Here is a 24,176-nt window from a genome sequence, read left to right as displayed (position 1 = left end):
TTTGTAATAATCAGGTTAATGTTATCCTGGTTGTGTAGTTCTTTTGTTTGAAACAGTCAATAATATTGCAACAAAAATGGGACTTGCATAGGTTGTCCAAGTTATAGCATGGCAAAAATGAGTTGTTTAAATCAGTTCCGATAGTTTCTATCTTTGTTTGACCTACCTATATACTTCTTATATAATGAAAATTAATATTGAGGATTCTTTAGCCCGAAAGTAGTACATCCAGTGGACCTTTGTGAATTTGATCTCAACTTTTCATGACTTATGTTAAAACTCTATGACTCTTTAGCTAGTATTTAAACAGCCTAATTTTTTGTTTTTTCCAAAAAAAATAAATAGTCTGGTTTCTAAATATATGAAGTACTAACCACTGTTTCATATGATTATAATCTCTAAGATACATAAATGTCATCATAATACCTTTACAATTTCTCTGGGATTTCAATTCATAGTAATCATTATATGACTATTGTATAACAGTGCAGTAGGAATTTTCATTATTTCAAAAAATGACACCCTTATAATGACACTGGCAAGAAAATGGAAAGATCTTCAAAAGAAAATAAAATTACAATAGCCAGATAAATGTATTGCAAAGCTTATGCTATTTTATAGCACTTCATGAACCCCCAAAGTTAGAGCTATTGTGGCTTGTTGAGTCCTTTTTTCATCCATTCTTGAGCCCTAGCAATGAACCCCGTATGGAACTCCATTCTTAATTAGCTGAAAGGTGATGTCTTATTTCTTTTTGTGGACGTGGGCTTTCCCATAATTGTATTGAAAGATGACAGCATGTGGGAATGCATAGCTAGTACAAATAAAATTCTACCGTTAAGTTATTGAATTAAAGTCAAAGAATGAAACCCAGTGACAAGCTAGTACAAATAAAATTCTACCGTTAAGTTATTGAATTAAAGTCAAAGAATGAAACCCAGTGACAATGGTATGCACAATATAATAAAAATGTTTAGTTTTGGCTGGCACTCATGAGCTTAATGGTAAAGTTATTCCTTTTTCTTACTCTAGTTAAGTTTTCTTACTCATGAGCTATTCGTGACGTGCTCTCATATTTTCCTGGCAATAAATACAGATACCTGGCTACTTCAGTATGGGAGGCAAATACATGATGTATGGGAGGCAAATACATGATGTATGTACCAAGGCCATTTGCCCATTCTGAATCTGGACATCACTGAACTCTGAAGCTCTTGCAGTTTTAACTCATTATTAAAAATGTCAAGAAAAGGGTGGTAGGTCCCAACCAGAGAAGAAACCAACAAAGATAGGGGAAAGGAAATGATATTCAGTGGCTCTTCCCAAAGAGAAGAGAAGCCATGCAAAATAGCAAAGATACAGTTCCCTCTTCGGGTGAGAGAAACCCAATACAAGTTAACCAACAGAACAAAGACAAAAACTCCCCTCACTCCCCCTTCCACTTAATTACTCCCGTACAAGGCGAGCCATCGTCCATCACACCCTATCACGTCCCCCCTCTGCTTCGGAATCCATCAGTGCCCTTTTCCCCCACGTCGACGCGGACTACGGGCCATCACACATCGCTCCCATTTCCCCACGACCACTCCGAAGCCCCTCTGGCTCTCCATCCTTCGTCCGCGTGTGATCCGAGCCATCACGCGTCTCCGCCCCTCGTCTCGCGTTCGCTTCAATTGTACTTCTGCTTTTTGAACATGAAGGTCCTTCATCAGTTGAAGAAATTCGGATCCGACTGCTGACAATAAAAAACGGAGAAGATAGAGACAAATTATTAGAGCTTTACGAGATCCTTCACCTTCATCTGGCGAATGTCCGGCTGATAGATGCTGACAAAATCTATGAGGCATTCCTTTACAAGAAAAACAGAGCAGAAACAGATAATTACTGTTTCTGCTCTATTTTTCTTGTAGAGGAACGCCTCATAGATTTTGTCAGCATCTACCAGCCGGACATTCGCCAGATGAAGGTGAAGGATCTCGTAAAGCTCTAATAACTTGTCTCTGTCTTCTCCGTTTTCCATTGCCAGCAGCCGGACCCGGGTTTCTTCAACCGATGAAGGACCTTCAGAAGGAAGAGGGCAAAAACCCTTCTACCTTGTCACGCTTCCATCTTAGATCAGCTTTCTTAGCCTCAAATTCTTACCTGGTCAAATATCCATGCCCCTGGTTCATACCCACGATGCCTAAATCGGACAGATCCCTGCAAAATGTATATTTTTTTCAATTTATGCAGCTTTCCCATATGCTATAAGTGAACTATGCATATAAAATCAAGAGAACTATGACAAAAAAAAAGAGTTGGTCATCAGCTGTCATATCTATCACAATTCTGTAATAACAAGGAACATTGCATGAAGTCATCAACTTACTCATTTGGCTTAAGAACAGCAACAGCACCACCAGGCAATGCATAGGAACCATCAGGAGTTGCCATTAACATTGATTTAGGAATGCCAGTTGGGGGTCTCACCCTTTTAACATCATAACTTGGATCACCATTTGTGGGGCAGTGCTGGATAAAATTACCTGAATAAAATTAAAAAAAACTCTTAACATACATTAACTGGCGCTCGCAAATGCTGAAAACAATTAATTACAATGACCTCATTAGTCAACATATTATAAACGTACCTGGCACTTTGCATCTATGACAAACATAGCCTGCTGGAGGTGTCCTTCGCTCCAGCCCACCTCGGCCTTAATTTAATGAGAAAAATGAAAATGTTAGTATCCAGGAAAATGGGAAGATAAAATAAAGTGATACATGCAACATATATCATAAAACTAAGAATTCGACTGCTTTTGCAACAAAAAGTCTACAAAAGAATGGATAGCAAATGTTTTAATCCTAAAATGCATTTGTGGAATCCCTATCATCACAAACATATACAGGAACCAAGAGAGTATATGCTACTTTTAGAGGAATATACATATATAAAGATGCAATTAACCAAATCCTAGTTCAATTTAAAAAGTTAATGTTATTGTGAGGCTCTGAGTGTAAGACAGTCAAAGAAGGAAAATGACACAAGAATAAAAAGCTATACAAAGACGGGAAAAGAGACAAGCATGAAGAGTTCTACAAGTGTTCATGGGCTTACCAAAACCACGACCAGCCATCATCCTCCCACCCATTCCCCTACCAAAGCCTCTTCCAGCACCATAACCTTCTTGTGTTTGACTGCAAAGTTACATTGACCCAGTGAAAAACATTATGTTATAAATGATTCCTCATTGGTAAACAAAATGTGACTGCTATTGCTACTCCATTCTCTCGAACTTCTCTAAACTTTTTAATTTCTAAAAAATAAAACCACTGAAATATAAGAAATATCAATGATCCAATTAAATGTCTCACTGATTCCAGTCAAGGGCAGGTGTGTCAATTAAAGCCTTAATCTTGCTATCCTCATCAACCTTATTTGCAGGAGAAACATCTACCACTGAACAGCTTGACTGAGCAGGAAGGACTTCTGGAATAGCATACAAATCATTACCAAACTCATCCCATTCAGATTCTTCAGGCTGCAAAATGTGATTGAATGTGTATTATCAATATCCTTGCCATCAATCAAAGATGAGAACGTTCAGGAAAGATACACCCATTATCCACTCAAGAATTAAGATAATGGTGGCTGGCACCAATTCAGAATGAAAAAAAAAAAAAATTAAGCACCTAGAGAATCATATTCAAAAATTATTAGTCTTACATATTTCATGGTAGATGGGTCGCCAACCAAAGTGTTACTTGCTGGTGGAAGATCTTCTAACTTATCCTCTACAACTTTTGTCCTGCAGATGGAATGCAAACTTTCAATATCAAAATCCAGTCAGGAAAGTCATCAACATTGTCTCAATTTTTATCTTACAAAATTTGATCCTAATAAAGTTTCAAAATATTTCAGTAACACTACATCCCTCCCACATAACCAAATCTAAAAATCATTAGCAAAAGCATAATGTAAATGCAAATAGAAGAGCTCATCAAATGCTCAAGATTCAGAGTGTGAGATAGTACTCATCTCGTTCCGTAACAATGGGCTTCCATGGCCGTCCTGGGATGCGACAAATCAATACTGATGTATTTTTGGGTATCATAGCAGCTTCGTCTGCATATTCTGAAACCGAAAATGGAAGAACACAGAGTCTATAAAAATCCAGAGTGAGATTAGAGCAACCCACAGTGCTCCCAGCAAAGTAACTCAACAGACACACTATCAATCGAACAGTAGCCACAATCTCACCCCAACTCCATTACCCCTTATCTCTTAATTTTTCAAGCACAATTATCTAAAAATACTCCAATCAATCCTTTTTTTTATTAGTTTTTAGTCTAATGACAATTAATTCTGAATGAACTAAACTATCCTCCTACAAGTAAACTGCATGAATAAACCAATCAAGAGAACCTAGTCTAGAAGAAGAACCAACCTTCATTAGTCTGCGCATTGGAGACCATGAGGTCAAAATCGGTACCCCTTCCCAAATGCTTGGATTCAAAAATTCGTTCTTTCAAATTGGCAACAGATATGAATTGACCCTCAATTAGAATAGATTCGTAATATTTTGCACTTTTAAACTTATAATACACAGCCATTATTTTTTTTCCCTTTCCGGCCCTTCCTCTGATCTAATTGCAGACCAGCTCGACCACAATGAACAAATTGCCCGGAAAAAAGCAGCAAACTGAATTTAAAAGGCCGAAAATTAAAAAGCAGGCCTGATATTAAGGCCTGATACAAGCAATCCTTGATGTCGATAACGCTCAATTATCCCATCAAGAAACGATCTTTCCGGAAGGGAAAAGAGGAAGAGCTCGAGATGAGTTCTCCGCCGACCCCTTTACGTTCCGAACGAATAGAACAGCGATCCCAACAGCAAAGAGCCACGATCCGCAGATAAATCCCCAAGATCGCCGAACGCCCCCAGCCGCTACAAGAGGAGAGAGGCTTCCGCGAAAAGAAAAACCCCTTCGATCAAAGGGATTCAGCCGGAGGAGGAGAGATTGGATCCGAGCTCACTAGACCGTCATCGCCAGAGCAGAATCGCCCGAAGCCGCGGCGCATCCGAGGATCCCCCGAACAACCACTCCAACCGGGAAAATCGAGAAGAGAACGAAGAAACGACGGCTTCTACGATCGAGAGAACCCCAAATCGAACGGCAGAGGGACCTGGATGGATCAACCGGGGAAGGATCCGTAGAGAACTCAAAGCGATGGACAGATTTAAGGGGTGGAATCGGATCGAAGAGAGAGGATGGGGAGTTAAAAAAAGGGGTTAGGGTTAGGGATTCCCCGATCCTCCCCCTCTATTTCTCCAGCGCTCGGAGATGAAGAGGTGGGGAGCGGAAAGAGGGAATCCGGTTTCCTTTATAGAGCATCCCGGCGGCAGGCTTACCTTAATTTTTCACCAAAAAAAAAATCCTTACTTTACCAAAGAGGTGGGGCCCAGAGCAAAATGGTAGAGAATAGAGGCCACTGGAATGGAGATGCAGGCCTCCTTGTCCTTTTCCATTTGGGCTGGGTCTTGCAGGAGTTTAGATGGGACTCTGAGATGATTAGGGTTTCAACTTTAGATTAGAAGAAGGAATAGAGGACTCATGTTGTCACTTGGTTTGGCAATCCATTATGTTCTATTGGATTGTAAGTATTTGTAGTTGTGTTATTGAATTGCATTTGGTTGTAAAGCCAATGACTATTATCTGCGACACCAAGTTTGGCAAAAAGTTGTGAACATCAAGGTCATGTATATTGGCATGACAACATTGCATGCTTTGGTATTGCAAGAGTACTAGTTTCATGCAAGTCAAAAGTGTTGGATTAGTAAAGCACGACATCGGGTTATTGTAATGACTTGGTGGGTGAATGAGGCATTTCCCATACATAAAATAATTGCTCTTTTGATGCTTTCTAAGATCCATGCACACCGAGTCATATGAATTATGCATGTTGTGCATGACTAAATGTGGATGGCATGCCCTCACAAACAACAACAACAAAAACAAATGAATTATACATGTTTCTCAACATGCTTTGCTATGTATTATAAAACTTACCACAAAAGCATGTTGCCTCACACCATCACAAACCCCCCCCCCCCAACCAACAAAAATACGAAGAAGAAATCTCCTTCACCATTTTAAACTCGAAAAATAGTTTATCGAGCCTCAAAAGTATGCTTGGGCTTGGGTTGATCAACTTGGATTATAAGGCAAAACATAATGCATATTTAGATAGAGCCCCACATGTAGTGAATTTGCTGACCACTTATTATGTCTACAGAGATCATCTTTATCAAGTCATTCCACTCATAAAAAAAATTCAAAATTTAGAATCCTTCTTTATTGGTAGGTTTAGTTCAATTGGTTCGATATTGTAATCAAAAGTATGAGTTCATTATTTTATTGAGTCTAAACAATTTTGTCTAATCATGACTTGTACATAAAACAAGCCTATTTTAGCTTGAAGCAAGACATGTAAGAACTATTATAACTAATGAATGCTTGGAAGAATGAACATTTATAAAGAATCAATGGAACTGTAGACTAAACTATTGCATCTACCACATAATGTCATTTTATTTTTAACTGCCTTTCTTCTCTACATGTTGTAAATATTCACCCATGATTACATCCATCTACACTATGCCTATGAATATATGTGCATATTTTGGTCAACTATTTTATCTTATCTGATAAGTAATTATACTACTAGTTTCTCATGTAATATAGCAAATAAACCACTACGAGAAACTTAAAATTGAAAAAGAAAAAAAAAGATCAAGGAGTATCATGTGCATGTAATGTTATAGCTGTAACATTGTGTATATTAGCTTTCGCATAACACCATTAAAATTCTTATCTTTCAATTCCATTTAAACCACAAACAGCAAGCCTTGAACACATAAATTCCACAGCATAATTTTCATAAAATTACCAAACACCATTCTAGGACCTAGAAGCTGAAATCTCCTCAGCTGCCTAACACAGTTATCTTGTTCATGTGCGCAAATGCGTGTGCGTGCGTCCGTGTGTGTATATACACATTAAGCAACACTTCAGTTTGGCATTGCAAAAACATCAACAAATTCAGAAAAATGAAAAAAAAAAAACAGAACTAAAGAGTAACCATTTGAATTACCTTTCATTGAGTCGGCCCATTTCACGCTTCCATCTTAGATCAGCTTTCTTAGCCTCAAATTCTTACCTGGTCAAATATCCATGCCCCTGGTTCATACCCACGATGCCTAAATCGGACAGATCCCTGCAAAATGTATATTTTTTTCAATTTATGCAGCTTTCCCATATGCTATAAGTGAACTATGCATATAAAATCAAGAGAACTATGACAAAAAAAAGAGTTGGTCATCAGCTGTCATATCTATCACAATTCTGTAATAACAAGGAACATTGCATGAAGTCATCAACTTACTCATTTGGCTTAAGAACAGCAACAGCACCACCAGGCAATGCATAGGAACCATCAGGAGTTGCCATTAACATTGATTTAGGAATGCCAGTTGGGGGTCTCACCCTTTTAACATCATAACTTGGATCACCATTTGTGGGGCAGTGCTGGATAAAATTACCTGAATAAAATTAAAAAAAACTCTTAACATACATTAACTGGCGCTCGCAAATGCTGAAAACAATTAATTACAATGACCTCATTAGTCAACATATTATAAACGTACCTGGCACTTTGCATCTATGACAAACATAGCCTGCTGGAGGTGTCCTTCGCTCCAGCCCACCTCGGCCTTAATTTAATGAGAAAAATGAAAATGTCAGTATCCAGGAAAATGGGAAGATAAAATAAAGTGATACATGCAACATATATCATAAAACTAAGAATTTGACTGCTCTTGCAACAAAAAGTCTACAAAAGAATGGATAGCAAATGTTTTAATCCTAAAATGCATTTGTGGAATCCCTATCATCACAAACATATACAGGAACCAAGAGAGTATATGCTACTTTTAGAGGAATATACATATATAAAGATGCAATTAACCAAATCCTAGTTCAATTTAAAAAGTTAATGTTATTGTGAGGCTCTGAGTGTAAGACAGTCAAAGAAGGAAAATGACACAAGAATAAAAAGCTATACAAAGACGGGAAAAGAGACAAGCATGAAGAGTTCTACAAGTGTTCATGGGCTTACCAAAACCACGACCAGCCATCATCCTCCCACCCATTCCCCTACCAAAGCCTCTTCCAGCACCATAACCTTCTTGTGTTTGACTGCAAAGTTACATTGACCCAGTGAAAAACATTATGTTATAAATGATTCCTCATTGGTAAACAAAATGTGACTGCTATTGCTACTCCATTCTCTCGAACTTCTCTAAACTTTTTAATTTCTAAAAAATAAAACCACTGAAATATAAGAAATATCAATGATCCAATTAAATGTCTCACTGATTCCAGTCAAGGGCAGGTGTGTCAATTAAAGCCTTAATCTTGCTATCCTCATCAACCTTATTTGCAGGAGAAACATCTACCACTGAACAGCTTGACTGAGCAGGAAGGACTTCTGGAATAGCATACAAATCATTACCAAACTCATCCCATTCAGATTCTTCAGGCTGCAAAATGTGATTGAATGTGTATTATCAATATCCTTGCCATCAATCAAAGATGAGAACGTTCAGGAAAGATACACCCATTATCCACTCAAGAATTAAGATAATAATGGTGGCTGGCACCAATTCAGAATGAAAAAAAAAAAAATTAAGCACCTAGAGAATCATATTCAAAAATTATTAGTCTTACATATTTCATGGTAGATGGGTCGCCAACCAAAGTGTTACTTGCTGGTGGAAGATCTTCTAACTTATCCTCTACAACTTTTGTCCTGCAGATGGAATGCAAACTTTCAATATCAAAATCCAGTCAGGAAAGTCATCAACATTGTCTCAATTTTTATCTTACAAAATTTGATCCTAATAAAGTTTCAAAATATTTCAGTAACACTACATCCCTCCCACATAACCAAATCTACAAATCATTAGCAAAAGCATAATGTAAATGCAAATAGAAGAGCTCATCAAATGCTCAAGATTCAGAGTGTGAGATAGTACTCATCTCGTTCCGTAACAATGGGCTTCCATGGCCGTCCTGGGATGCGACAAATCAATACTGATGTATTTTTGGGTATCATAGCAGCTTCGTCTGCATATTCTGAAACCGAAAATGGAAGAACACAGAGTCTATAAAAATCCAGAGTGAGATTAGAGCAACCCACAGTGCTCCCAGCAAAGTAACTCAACAGACACACTATCAATCGAACAGTAGCCACAATCTCACCCCAACTCCATTACCCCTTATCTCTTAATTTTTCAAGCACAATTATCTAAAAATACTCCAATCAATCCTTTTTTTTATTAGTTTTTAGTCTAATGACAATTAATTCTGAATGAACTAAACTATCCTCCTACAAGTAAACTGCATGAATAAACCAATCAAGAGAACCTAGTCTAGAAGAAGAACCAACCTTCATTAGTCTGCGCATTGGAGACCATGAGGTCAAAATCGGTACCCCTTCCCAAATGCTTGGATTCAAAAATTCGTTCTTTCAAATTGGCAACAGATATGAATTGACCCTCAATTAGAATAGATTCGTAATATTTTGCACTTTTAAACTTATAATACACAACCATTATTTTTTTTTCCCTTTCCGGACTTCCTCTGATCTAATTGCAGACCAGCTCGACCACAATGAACAAATTGCCCGGAAAAAAGCAGCAAACTGAATTTAAAAGGCCGAAAATTAAAAAGCAGGCCTGATATTAAGGCCTGATACAAGCAATCCTTGATGTCGATAACGCTCAATTATCCCATCAAGAAACGATCTTTCCGGAAGGGAAAAGAGGAAGAGCTCGAGATGAGTTCTCCGCCGACCCCTTTACGTTCCGAACGAATAGAACAGCGATCCCAACAGCAAAGAGCCACGATCCGCAGATAAATCCCCAAGATCGCCGAACGCCCCCAGCCGCTACAAGAGGAGAGAGGCTTCCGCGAAAAGAAAAACCCCTTCGATCAAAGGGATTCAGCCGGAGGAGGAGAGATTGGATCCGAGCTCACTAGACCGTCATCGCCAGAGCAGAATCGCCCGAAGCCGCGGCGCATCCGAGGATCCCCCGAACAACCACTCCAACCGGGAAAATCGAGAAGAGAACGAAGAAACGACGGCTTCTACGATCGAGAGAACCCCAAATCGAACGGCAGAGGGACCTGGATGGATCAACCGGGGAAGGATCCGTAGAGAACTCAAAGCGATGGACAGATTTAAGGGGTGGAATCGGATCGAAGAGAGAGGATGGGGAGTTAAAAAAAGGGGTTAGGGTTAGGGATTCCCCGATCCTCCCCCTCTATTTCTCCAGCGCTCGGAGATGAAGAGGTGGGGAGCGGAAAGAGGGAATCCGGTTTCCTTTATAGAGCATCCCGGCGGCAGGCTTACCTTAATTTTTCACCAAAAAAAAAATCCTTACTTTACCAAAGAGGTGGGGCCCAGAGCAAAATGGTAGAGAATAGAGGCCACTGGAATGGAGATGCAGGCCTCCTTGTCCTTTTCCATTTGGGCTGGGTCTTGCAGGAGTTTAGATGGGACTCTGAGATGATTAGGGTTTCAACTTTAGATTAGAAGAAGGAATAGAGGACTCATGTTGTCACTTGGTTTGGCAATCCATTATGTTCTATTGGATTGTAAGTATTTGTAGTTGTGTTATTGAATTGCATTTGGTTGTAAAGCCAATGACTATTATCTGCGACACCAAGTTTGGCAAAAAGTTGTGAACATCAAGGTCATGTATATTGGCATGACAACATTGCATGCTTTGGTATTGCAAGAGTACTAGTTTCATGCAAGTCAAAAGTGTTGGATTAGTAAAGCACGACATCGGGTTATTGTAATGACTTGGTGGGTGAATGAGGCATTTCCCATACATAAAATAATTGCTCTTTTGATGCTTTCTAAGATCCATGCACACCGAGTCATATGAATTATGCATGTTGTGCATGACTAAATGTGGATGGCATGCCCTCACAAACAACAACAACAAAAACAAATGAATTATACATGTTTCTCAACATGCTTTGCTATGTATTATAAAACTTACCACAAAAGCATGTTGCCTCACACCATCACAAACCCCCCCCCCAACCAACAAAAATACGAAGAAGAAATCTCCTTCACCATTTTAAACTCGAAAAATAGTTTATCGAGCCTCAAAAGTATGCTTGGGCTTGGGTTGATCAACTTGGATTATAAGGCAAAACATAATGCATATTTAGATAGAGCCCCACATGTAGTGAATTTGCTGACCACTTATTATGTCTACAGAGATCATCTTTATCAAGTCATTCCACTCATAAAAAAAATTCAAAATTTAGAATCCTTCTTTATTGGTAGGTTTAGTTCAATTGGTTAGATATTGTAATCAAAAGTATGAGTTCATTATTTTATTGAGTCTAAACAATTTTGTCTAATCATGACTTGTACATAAAACAAGCCTATTTTAGCTTGAAGCAAGACATGTAAGAACTATTATAACTAATAAATGCTTGGAAGAATGAACATTTATAAAGAATCAATGGAACTGTAGACCATGATGATAGAGATGAAAGAAGAAGAAGAAGAATTGTAGATTGAGTGTTTGTCTACTCTCCTTTTGAAAGGATCAAGATCTTTTGTTTTACCAACTCAAAGTCGATAATGGACATTCTAAATTAAGAATACATAACATTGATCATGATATACATTAAGAAACCAAAAATCATGTTTCTTTGAAACCTCCTAACCATTCATCAAATAGCACAACCATCAACAGTTATAATAGTATTAATGTAGCAATGATATATGTAATAACTTATCTAAGCGGCTCATAACCAAAGTCTATACTCATTATTATATTTTACTAGTGGCTTCATCAACAATGACAAATTCTTGATCGAATTATAAACCTAGATTTGAGTTTGCTTTAGCACATTCAATTGTCTCCAATAATTATGAAAAAGATTTAGTAGCCCAATCCAAACATAAAAATTCAAATTACTAGTGTTTTCCACCAATATGAATGCTCTATAACCTTAAAAATAAAATAAAATAAAATCTATTAATAGAAATATACCTATTTATAGTATCCAAAAATGCCAATTACCTATATAATCCACATATAGATTCAACCACGAAGAACACTCCTTTTTGAAAATCTTTCTTAGTTCACTTTAGTACTATGAAAGATCCACATACAAATTCCACTTTAATACTATGAAACTCTTTCTTAGGCGATAAACTAGAATACGTGATCTACATATAGTTTCATTAGAGGTTATTGCCTCACAACTTCTTGCTAATAAATCCAAAATTTGCAACCGAACAATTAATAATAGAACAAGAACGTTATCATGGTTTGCACCCGCATCAAGTTTGGGATTCCAAATCACTTAAATGACGATTGAATAAGTACATATGGCATAATTAACCTACTAATGTAACACTATAATCCATAGCCAAAACCTCTTGCACTCATCTTAGGTCAACCCACTTATTGAAATTAGAAACATATATCATCTAGCCCTTCAGTACTCATCGTTTGCCAAACCCCATGCATAAATGTTATCACAATACCTAGCGATCTTAAACCTAGGCTCTGAATCTATTCTGTTACTTTTGTCATATCCCTAGTGATCATAACCTTAAGCTCTAATACAACTTTTGTCACAGTCCCTAGTGATCTTAAATCTATGCTCTGACACCACTTCTATCATGCTCCAAACCTATCATCCAGGTCGACCACATGACACAACTTGCATACTCCTTAGGACAAGGCTCTTCAGAACATGTAAAGCTTGAAGATTCATTGCAACCTCAATATTAGTAAATAATAATGATCTCGATTCATAACAAGTAATAAACTTGTACAATTTCAAAATTCAATCATCTAACTGGTATCAACCTATTTATCATTTCACCCATGATCCTAACCATAACCAAGTACTAAGAATTCTGCAACTCTAAAAAGAAAAGAAAAAAGTTAGTGTGAGCTTTACAGCCTCGTAAGATTCTCTGCCCATCTGTACCAATATAATATTATAATTTGAGAATAGTAATAAACGATATCAAAATGAAAACATAAATTATGGTACCTCTTTTCAAACATTCAGTATCACTCAATTAAACTGACAAATATCTGCATAAACATACATCAAATATTTGGCTTATCAAAAGGGATATATATATCACAAATACCAACAACCAAAACATTTTATTTAGCATTGGTTTCATATGTCTTATCATCCATTTCTTATTATCTCAATTCTAGGTTCTATAATAATTTACTTTCCAGCTTTGGACTAACCAAGATCATGTCTGAGTCCATGACTGATAAACAAAGTTTTTATGCATAAGCTCGTGGAGGCTACCCCACGTATAAGCTTGTGGAGGCTGTTCTACGTATAAGCTTATGGAGGCCATCTCATGCATAAGCTCATTGAGGCCGTCCCACACATAACCCCGTGAAGGCTATCCACATGACGAGTTAGTCCAAACCGCTTCTTATCTATCTGATTTTATACGTTATTCTTGTCAAATCAACTCTAATTAAATAATGTATTTCTCATAATTTCAAAATAATATGAATTAGAATTTATATAATTATAACTTCAATGCTGATATCCATATATAATAACACATAAATATGTTCATATCTGAAAATCAAATAAAACATATCTCATACAAAACAAAATTTGTTGATGCAAATCTCACGATATAAACCCAGCGATACAAACCAATCAATCAGTATAAATCCAACCCGTCCTTGACCAAACATTAATATAAGAAATAAATCAATCATTGTTAGTTTCCTATTTTGGAGCTCTAATATCTAAATTACTCTTAAATCTAATTTTTCTTTCCTACCTAATTTGAGATTAAATAAATAAATAAGAAATTAGGGTTCTACCTTGATTGAAGAACTAGAGTATAAAATTCTTTTGTTCTTCTTCTTGTTTGAATGACTGCACCCCCAATCAATCTGTATAAATCCAACCCGTCCTTGACCAAACATTAGTATAAGAAATAAATCAATCATTGTTAGTTTCCTATTTCGGAGCTCTAATATCTAAATTACAGTTAAATCTAATTTTTCTTTCCTACCTAATTTGAGATTAAATAAATAAATAAGAAATTAGGGTTCTACCTTGATTGAAGAACTAGAGTATAAAATTCTTTTGTTCTTCTTCTTGTTTGAATGACTGCACCCCCATACATAACCAAGGCTGACCATAAAGTAGATATGCATATGAAGAAAAATGAGGCCGGTCGGGTGGCGGTGGCGAGTAGTCAGATTCGGTCAGCATAATGTATCCCAATTCATCTGATCAAGAAATCGGTCTCTGATCAAAGCAAATGTAACATGTCATATTTTTAGATAACCGACGAAGGTCGGAGTGGAGGAAAGACATGGCCAGTTAGGTAGTAACATCAGACGACTCCGGTTGATCTGATCTAGGTAATCTCACTAGTCCAATTATAAACCTAGAGTCAGACTATAGTATAGATAGCTCAAGAAAGATTAATGATGATGAAATTAAACTGTGCTTGGCAAGTGCTGCGGTGGGGGCTGACATGCTGCATAGCTACTCAAGGCAATCACAACAATGGTGCTCTAAGACTGTCTACAAGGTTGACCAAAGAACATGGAGAGGAACAAAAGAGGGAGAAGGATTCTCTACTGGATCCGCTTAGAAGCAAACAAAAGAGAGAGGAAGACAAGAGAGAAAGGAAGAGATAGAAAAGAGAAAGAAAAGTGGAAACTCTTTCCTTCTTTCTCAAAATAGGGAGGTTAGAGGTTGATCTAGATGGAGGCGACACTGGCGATCGGCTGCATCATCGTTAGCCTAATGTCTGGCCACTGGTGACAACCACAACAACATCAACGACTGTGTTGGTCAGCAGTGAATGAAGTCTAAATAGGGAAGGTTTGGTAACTTGAACTAGGGTGGAAGAGAGCCGGCATCAGTGGCAACTAGCACCTGCCACAGGCTCAGCCTCCAGTGAGGCTGCGATGGCGGCAGAGACAGCGGTAATGACAAGGTGGAAGAAAGAGAATAGAAAAACAATACAATGGTCAGCCTAAAACATGAACCGGAGCCTCACTCAGCTCAAATCACTCGCCGGCGGTCGAAGTTCCACCATGCGGGTCAAGGAGAGTCCCATGAAGACTTGGCCGAAGGTCCGACTGGCCATCATAAAAAATATCAAAGTAAGAAGGGGTAGATCACAAAAATAGGGGATTTGCTCCCGTTTCCAAGTTCGATGATCTCATGATGAGATCTCGGCTGGCAACGATGGCTCGATGAACGATGAGGTCAGGAGAGGTAGGGGTGTGGTAGCACAACTCCGGCGAGGCCCTGAGAAGAATGACAGCGAGGAAAAATGATGGTTGAGCGAGAGCGAATCTTTTTTTTTCTTCTTTCTGGCAACGACGAACCACTGACCCCTCGAGAGGGTAGAAGCTCGGCTTATAGGCAATGGAGGCTCCCCCCTACTTTTTTTGTTGGACCTATTTTAGCAATGGGCCAGGCCTTACACTATATCTTTTTTATTGAATATTATTTTAAAATTTTCTACCAGGTATACTTTACAGATAGGAATTTATTTTTGTATGTTAGAGAGACTAATGTAATTAAGATGCCTCACAATCCACCCAACTAAAATTATTGGCCACTTGTACTTACATTAAAAAGTAATAGGAAAAATTCTTAGGGAATAACCTTACGCTTTAGGTTATGCTATAAGAAATTTTGGAATAGATCCTAGTAAGCTATAAGATACTACCATAAGACATAAGCTTGGGCATAACCTTGAATCTGCATTAAGATTTATTTAATGGAGAGTGGAAATAACCTTACACTTTAAGGTACCTTATGAAGCCCTTCGCCTGGAGACATTGACTAACCAGCAAGAAGCCAATTGATACTTCCACTGTATATCAGCTCTTTTCATACAGAAATGGAATTGTTATTCATCTGCGTAATTTGCTGGAAGACACCAAATGGTACTTCCACTGCATTTAGATAGGTTGGAGAAAAAGACCTATCTGAGAAAATCAGAAATCTACACTGGCAAGCAAGAAGTCCAACCATTCAATCTGGCCAAAAAGGAAGGTAGGTTGGTTTTCGCCACTCGAACACATTTCGCCACCAGCTTTTCCTTAATTTTCATTCAAGGGTAGCAGTAAGGGTCTGGTTGTCTGCTAGGATTGGAGAGCTTCTAATCTTCTACAGACACGAAATCATATGTAGCCTAGTTGTTTTATATATACAAGTTGTTTAATGGACTTATGGGGGGCTAGTTAGAGTAATCGACCTGAAAGATCATGCATATGGTTGCATATTGAACGCTTACGAGAAAAGTAACATTTGCATAAGAAAGTCACAAGAAAAGAAATAGTTCGTGAACCATGAACTGGAACTCATTCTGATCTAACAAGCTTGCACATCAAACTTCAACAACCACTCTATGAGGTCATACTTGCATCACTAGGTGCAAAGAAAATTAATCCTACTAGAAATTTCACAGTTGGGAAAGCACTTTTAACAATCTGCATCTCAAGAAATGTAAGTAATATGCTCGTCCTTTAAGATCATGTGTTAATGGTCTCATCTGATCCATCTCTACTGGGTTAGACAGTAGCCTACAACAATGAAAAACACGATTCCCCTTGAAATATATGTTTTCATGCTAACAGAAGTACAATTGAAGCAATTTGGCACAAAATTGCGATTTTCCAAGAGCAGGATTTCATGTTCAAAGAGACGTAGTGGGGAACTGGAGTGTCCCTTTTCTTGACATTTTTAATAATGAGTTAAAACTGCAAGAGCTTCAGAGTTCAGTGATGTCCAGATTCAGAATGGGCAAATGGCCTTGGTACATACATCATGTATTTGCCTCCCATACTAAAGTAGCCAGGTATCTGTATTTATTGCCAGGAAAATATGAGAGCACGTGCCAATAATAGCTCCTCCTTTTCACGGATTGGAAATCTTATGTACTTCCACCAATTGCCTTCAAGAATTTTAATATAAAGCATGTGGCGTTGAAGAGTTTTGCTACAAGATTCGGCTTGAAGGCAATTTTCATATAACAAATTCATAAGGTCATCTTAGTCAAGAGAGTGAATTTAATAAATAGAAGCATATTGTTTCTCCCATCTAATTTTATTTGAACGTATAATGCACGTCAGGAAAAGATTTGAGGATTATTTTGGACTCCGTGAGGGTTCTATGTTTTCTTAATAAATATTACTTCAAAATGATCCACCAGGTATTCTTAACTGCAGGGTTTATTTCTCTTTGGGAGAGATACTAATATTTGGGGAGCAGGCACACGCATCTATACTCCGTGTAAATAAAAAATGGCTACACGCATTGCAATTAAGATGCTTCCTAATCCACCTAGCTAAAATTATTGGCCATTTGTAATTATATTAAGAATATTAAGAAAAATTGCTCAGCTACTACTTATCGAGGAAAAAAAAAATCTGCTGACATAAAAATTAGAGATTAAAAAAGATATCTTACTCTAATGAGCATTGAAAACGTTAAATAATATTTTTTTTAGAAAAACCGAAGAGCCAAAAGGCCCCTTTTTTTTATGTTTTCTCCCTCCTTAACTAACAAGCTACATATCTTACTGATAATACTAATATTTCCTCATTTGCCCACTAAAATAGAATTTTATATTATTTGTTTTAGTTTTCTTGTATATATCAATTTTGCTCTAAACTTGATTTTGTTTTTCTTGTTGTAATTGGCATTCCATATATTGCAAGTGAGCCTATATTCCACATAGTTTGTTTGGATTTTCCAAAATTTTTTGCTTCTTAAAACTTCCTTGATAATTCCAAACTAACACTTCGTTCTGCTATCCTCTATTAGCAATCTAAGATCTTCAAAGCGTGCAAAGTCAGGCCATTTCCACCCTATAACCAAAGCATATAATTTAATTTTCACAACCTACCATAAACGGTTATGCCAAACTTCAAAGATAAAGACCACATTGCCTCATTATATGCAGGGGCGGCCCAATGCATTTGGAGGCCTAAGGCGAACTTGCTAAGAAAGGCCTTTTTTTATTTTTTATTTTAAATAATAAAAAAATTTTAATAAGTGCAATATACTTTAGGAACCGTCTATTTACCAACCATTTGAAGTTACTAAGAAGGGTAGAAACTTATTTTTCTAATAAAAGCTTATGCTATCACTAGTGTTGGCGCCATCCTCACTTCACACCTCAACTCTCACATACAGGCACAGAATGAAAAACTAACAGCAGCAGCAAGGACAATAATCTTCAATTAATAAGCTATCAGAGAAAATACATACCTTATCCTGTGCAAGCAGAGGAAGATGTAGAAGAATTTCAAGTGGCTCTGTATCCACCGCCATCACAACAAACTCGGAGATGCCCCTGTTCAGAGTCTTCATCACTGTGCAGTCAAAGAATTAAAACCCAAATATAGATGTTCAACATAAATATAAGTAGCCGAAAAAAATCAAAAATGCAAACTTTTTCCTTCCCGATGCATCAAAATTCAGACTTTTTAAAGAAAAGCAACAGAGAGAGAAGCAGAGGGATGTTTGTGTATATATATATATATGGGCGAGAGTGGCAACCTTCATTAGTTTTCTTCTTGAGCTGCTTTTAGTTCGCTGCTTGCTGGACGAGATCGGAGATACAGTATGGTTATCATCAGCTGAGCATCGGCCAAAGGGTACGCCTTTGGATTCACAACCTCGACGCTCTATAAGTGATAGAAATAGAGAACGAATAGAAAAAACTAAAACAATCTAATTTACAAAGGGAAACAATGATACATATAAAAACCAGTACAAAACAAAGACAGAAAAGAGAAGATTACAGGGAAGCGAGATCGTGCAGGTGAGGGCAGACCGCTGCTTCTGGACGTTCGCAGACTTCTGCAGGCGTGTGATACCTTCCAGGCTACACATGTTTACAGGGAAGCGAATTGTGCAGCTGATTGGGTCGCTTCCTATGCGGCTCATCACACCGGGGATTTTATCTTGAGGGATTCCGACACAGTGCCGGAATCCCTTTCAGCTTTACTTGCTTCAGATTTTGCAGGCCGTATCCACACCCGTAGGGTGTGAGCCGCCGTTGTACCAAAAAAAAAAAAAAAAAAAAAAAGAGAAGATTAAAAGAGTTCTCAAGGAAGAAAAATACGACCGAAAACGCTAAAAAAATAGAAAGAAAACAACGGTCCAAGGGCGAGAAGGGAGAAGAGAGTGGAGGAACAGATCTATCACCATTTTTTTCATTGTGGATGGAGCCCCCCAAGAGAGAGGGATATTCGACTGTTGTCCTCTGCTCTCGGCGAAAGGGAGAGAGAGAGAGAGCATTGTATATCATGCGAGATAAATGCCATTTATTTTTCTATGAATAAACTTTCCCAACAGCTACCCACCTCTCTGAGCTCTCTCTCCCAGGAGAACGAGTATTAAAATGCCTCACATGGGCTCTCCAAAGCAAAAAAAATATTTCCGAACAAAACCATCAAGAAAGCTAAAGCTCGAACGATCTGAGGCTCTAAGCTATACTCCAAACACATCAGCTTTCCATTTTCCAACGAGACAAGATCTAAATCCACGGAGAGATCTTCCATTTCCAATATGTAACAGGATTAGGGATTTAGAATTTATGGTACAGAGTGGACTCACGACGAAGGCGAAGACGGTGCGGTGAAGCACAGAAGCAGAAGAGGAGGACGATGAGGTGAGGACTGAGGACTAGCCATGGTCGGCGGTACTCCTTGTAAGTTGTAACCCCGGTGGCCGGCCGGAGATGACCTCGCCCGCTCGCCGACGCCCTTGTTGATCACGACGAAGGTGAAGACGGTGAAGCAGAACTGCGGAAGAGGAGGACGATGAGGAGGCAAGGAGCAGAGGAGGAAGATACAGGAGAGCTGAAGAGGTAGAGGCGTAGAGCCAGAGGAGCCAGAGGCGTAGGTTTATAGCTTTTTGCCGTGGGCGATGGGATTGGGACTGGCGAACAGCGACTCCGGACTCACACCCTTTGACCCTCCTTTTCACACGTCTTTGTCGAGAGCCGTTGCTCTGCGACTGCAATTATAGCCGTTGCTCTGCGACTGCAATTCACTCATGTAGTGTAGATACGGGTTTGGGCGGGGGCCTTCCTATGGGCGGAGCCTTAGGCCTAGGTCGCTTAAGCTTGGGCCGGCCCTGGTTATGTGCGATTCTACATACCACAAGATTCTCAAAAGTTGTGGTGTTATCATGCTACACAATCACTGCAAGCCACAAATCTTTGAGATCCTAAAAACATTATTTATCGAATCATTTATTTCTCTTTGTATCTATCCACTTCTTTTTCCTTGCCAGCCTTGTTATCAGTGTCGAGTTTCAAATTTTGAAGGCCCTTGGTTATCTTGCTCTCTTGATATTTTTGATTTTTGGCAGGCAAAACTCCATGAGTGCGCTTGTCCATCCAAGCCACCTCCTAAACCACCTCCTGCTTTGTGCTTTGATACTCGGCAAATCTTATGGGACTGGCCGGCCTCCACTTTGGTGCTCAACGAAGCAACCCTTGACTGCAAGTGAGACGCGGAAATAAATAAATGCTAGATAAACATAAAATAGAATAAAATAAAGGAGGATGGGAAATATTTTATAGCTTGTGTAAACCAATGTAATCAGGGGCAGCCCAATACATTTGGAGGCCTAAGACAGATTCAGTGAATGAGGCCTTTTTTTTAATAATAATTTTTTTTAATAAATATAAAATACTTAGAAAAAAGATATAAAAATAGATAGTTATCAAGTACATTATTTCTAAAAAATGCATGTATGAAACAAAGACAGATAAAAAGCTTTTTTAGTTTAATATAATTTTTGAATGAAAGCACGAAAAAGTAATTATGCTTAAAGAAGGGCCATAAAATTGATTAAAAAACTGAGATAATGCTTGGGTTATCCCATGGCACTTCATGGTCAAGGTAAAGGAAAGAATTTGTCCCGGAAAGAATCTCTGTGAGAGAAAGTAGGGGCATTATGGGAAATTCACTCCATCTAATTAATAAAAGTCCCCCCCCTCCCCTCCTCCCCCCCTCCCCCCTTTTCTTTCTCTACCCTCCAAGAAGTCCATCTCCAATCCCCCTATCTTTCTTCCTGATGGCCCGGCTGGATCAGGAGTAATGTGAGGGAAGGAAAACCAAGACCAAAACCAAAAAAGAGAAGGGATGAAAGATAAGAGTGGCTTCAGACGCGCGTGTATCAAGCCAACCAAATCCCTTCTCTCTCTTTCTCCCCACCCAGAACAAAACTACTGTCCCCAACTTCCCAAATTGCCCCTCTGCAGGCCAGGAAACTCTCCACCTCCCTTCCATCAAGAGAGAAGACTCGTAGCCAGCTCCTGTTCCCGTTTTATATGGGGCCTTTGCTTCCTTTTGGTCAGCCTCCCGGAGGCCTTCCATTGGCCCGAGGCCTTAGGCGACCGCCTCGGTCGCCTAGGACTCGGGCCGGCCCTGTCCAAAGCTATTTCTAGATACTTATGAATATAGGCTTAACCCAATCTATAATTCTATAATTTTGCTAGTTGTATTAACCCAATCCATAATTCTATAATTTTGCTAGTTGTATTAGCCCAATCCACGAATCCAATAAAATTTTCAGTCCAATTATTCAAACAAACCCTCAATTATAAGCTGTAGTAGGAAATTCTGGAAGACCAATAAATTCGTTGCGAGTCTTTATTTTCTCTGAACATAACACAGTTAGTTAATAAATTCAATATTCTCCAACTCGCATACATGAGGACTAGGGGCAATATCTCTTGTTACCGCGCTTGTGGCACTGCTCTATATAAATCCAGAAAATGCCTCTGACTTCTCTTGTTTGTGTCACTCATCTCGCTATCGCCAGACTACTCTAACTCAACTTTTGCATTATTGCTTTCCAAGCAGGCTTTGATATAAAAGCCATCCTCGAAAGAAACAATTGCATGTTTAGATCCTTTTTGTCCAGCTATCATCTTTGCAGTTTGTAATGCCTCAAACGCTGCATTCCTGCCAAATGGTATAAGATCACTTTGGCATTGCTCCATGACATGGACTACTTTACTAGAGGCTTTGGAGAGATACTCCTTGGATCCACACACTTCATCAAGAAGTTAATCATCTGAATGGTTGAGAGATGCTGCTGGGAGTTACTCTTTGCAGCACCAACAGATAATATCTATGAGCCAGATCGCATAAGCGACCTTGCATAAAGCTCGGTGATCATACCATTATGCTTCATCAAAGACATCGGCAAGCCCATATGAGTATTTACTTCGGTCACCTTCTCCACCTCCCACTCGATGTTGTGGATCACGCTGTCGGGGAGGACCACCATGTCCAGATGGACCATGGCGGTGAGGTCTACCTGGTTGGTTGCGCTCAAAGGTAAGGGCCTTCTCGATGAGCTCAACCAGCTTGCTACAATGAGAGTCAACGAGGGCAACAAGGATGGATTGGGTCGGCCTAGTCTTTCATCCCAGTTGGGTCAGGTCAACCTTATTGGGTTCTGGGCTAAGATAGGGCTGGGGCTCGGGTGAGATTTTGACAATTTTGAGTCATACTCAACTAAGGGCCTAGCCTGACCCAGCCTGCTTGATTCTAGCTCTAGCTAGTATCCTTGATGTTGGCATGATCGTCATTAATTAGCAAGCGAGATAGGCATCAAAGTAGAATCAAGTATGACATGTGAAGTTCATGTTATATTTTGCTACTGTAACCCTTTGGTTGATACCAATTAAGATGGTTCTTCAAATTTGTGCTCCTAAGGAATAAAGTTCTACATTTATCATGACCTCGCTAAATGTACACAAGTCCAATCATTATCTAGCCACTACCCCACCATAACAGTTCATAAATAACAACAAAAACAATTGCCATTCAAAATTTCTAGTGTTCAATAACATAAAATCTCTATATCTACCGGAAGATATTTATTTTCATCTTATCATGCAACACTTTTTTTTTGGTAATCATCCATTATTTTCAGTTATAATGGGCTGATTACAGTCGGATAGATAACAGCTGTTATTTCTATAACATCCACAATTAACTGTTCCGTAGGAGCCCGTTACGTAGAAATATCGGTGTTATTTGGGTTACGAAACCGTAAACCCTAAAAACCACCTCCCTCTCTCTTATCAGGCCTCCACATCACATAGAGGAGAAAAGAGATGTGGAGATCCACAGGAGCTAGGGTTTTCCTTCTGAGATCCTCCTCGATTCAGAGGCCTCTTCCGTTCCATCCCCAATGTCTTTCTGAAATTCTAACCCAAATCCCACCACCAAACCCGATTCCATCCAGATGGATTCTCCCCACTCCCACCACCAGAACCATAGATTCTTCTTGTCCGGCAGCGAGGCGGTATCCGGAGAGGAGGATGGCAAAAGCACTAGCTTTAATTTTGTGGAGCCGGACAGCGCGTCGATTTCTGAATCCGGTGAGGCTGCAATCGATAAAAAATTCCGGTTTTGGCGACAAATCTAATGCTTCTCCAATGGCGATGTTGCTGAATTTGGTGAAAAAGGCGACACCTCTGGTGAAAATCCAGGCTTGATTTTGGAGGAATCAGAAAGTTGTTCGTTGGATTTTGGTGATGATAAGAGGGAGGTTGAGGGAGAGAAATGAGTTCTTCGTGGGAAGAAGGTCTCCATGGTGATGTTGTGGCGGATATTTTGCGCTAGAGGACAGAAGTGCTTGATAGTCCCAAACATCTAAAAGTCTAAAACAACCTTATCTTGACTGCATTGCTACAATGCTCCAAAGGAATTGCAACAGAACGTTTGAGCTTGCTGATAACATTGATATTTCAGCGGCCGAGTCAGCTAGAGGTCTTCAAACAACTGTTGAGATACTCAGGTATCCTGACCTTCAAAAACCTCTGCTTTAGTGGGAATATTTTGTGACTTCTGAGTTTCTATTGAATAGAAGTGCTCTTTTCATCTTAGGGGTTCACTTCTATCGAATTATGAGTTGGTTCCTGTGTATGCTTTGCTTAGTGATGAAAAACACATGTTTAGGTACACTGTTGGAGAATAATTAGTATATAAATATATGCTTATCTGAAAAAGTTAGAAACTCCA

General features: G+C 38.8%; 2 protein-coding genes across 2 annotated transcripts; both read right to left on the bottom strand.

Moving 5' to 3' along the window:
• Nucleotides 1-1,891: 1,891 nt before the first annotated feature.
• LOC149750924 (E3 ubiquitin ligase PQT3-like) lies at nt 1,892-7,261 on the bottom strand. The gene is made up of 8 exons (XM_089928367.1): nt 7,139-7,261; nt 4,018-4,117; nt 3,710-3,791; nt 3,358-3,524; nt 3,101-3,180; nt 2,631-2,696; nt 2,369-2,525; nt 1,892-2,199 (listed from the first exon to the last, which is right to left on the bottom strand). Exons 1-8 carry the CDS (start codon nt 7,143-7,145, stop codon nt 2,139-2,141), a joined length of 720 nt encoding a protein of 239 aa, XP_089784493.1. The 5' UTR covers nt 7,146-7,261; the 3' UTR covers nt 1,892-2,138.
• On the bottom strand, nt 7,138-20,078 carry LOC149750923 (E3 ubiquitin ligase PQT3-like). The gene is made up of 10 exons (XM_089928368.1): nt 18,924-20,078; nt 18,679-18,806; nt 18,388-18,491; nt 9,081-9,180; nt 8,773-8,854; nt 8,419-8,585; nt 8,162-8,241; nt 7,692-7,757; nt 7,430-7,586; nt 7,138-7,261 (listed from the first exon to the last, which is right to left on the bottom strand). Exons 4-10 carry the CDS (start codon nt 9,158-9,160, stop codon nt 7,201-7,203), a joined length of 693 nt encoding a protein of 230 aa, XP_089784494.1. The 5' UTR covers nt 9,161-9,180; nt 18,388-18,491; nt 18,679-18,806; nt 18,924-20,078; the 3' UTR covers nt 7,138-7,200.
• Between the last annotated feature and the right edge of the window lie 4,098 nt (nt 20,079-24,176).

Source organism: Phoenix dactylifera, chromosome 18 (assembly GCF_051530095.1).
Source record: "Phoenix dactylifera cultivar Ajwa chromosome 18, Ajwa_hap1_PhDact_Kaust_v1.1, whole genome shotgun sequence".
NCBI lineage: Eukaryota > Viridiplantae > Streptophyta > Magnoliopsida > Arecales > Arecaceae > Phoenix > Phoenix dactylifera.
Note: the sequence above shows the minus strand (reverse complement) of the source record. Positions and strands in the feature narration are given on the sequence as shown.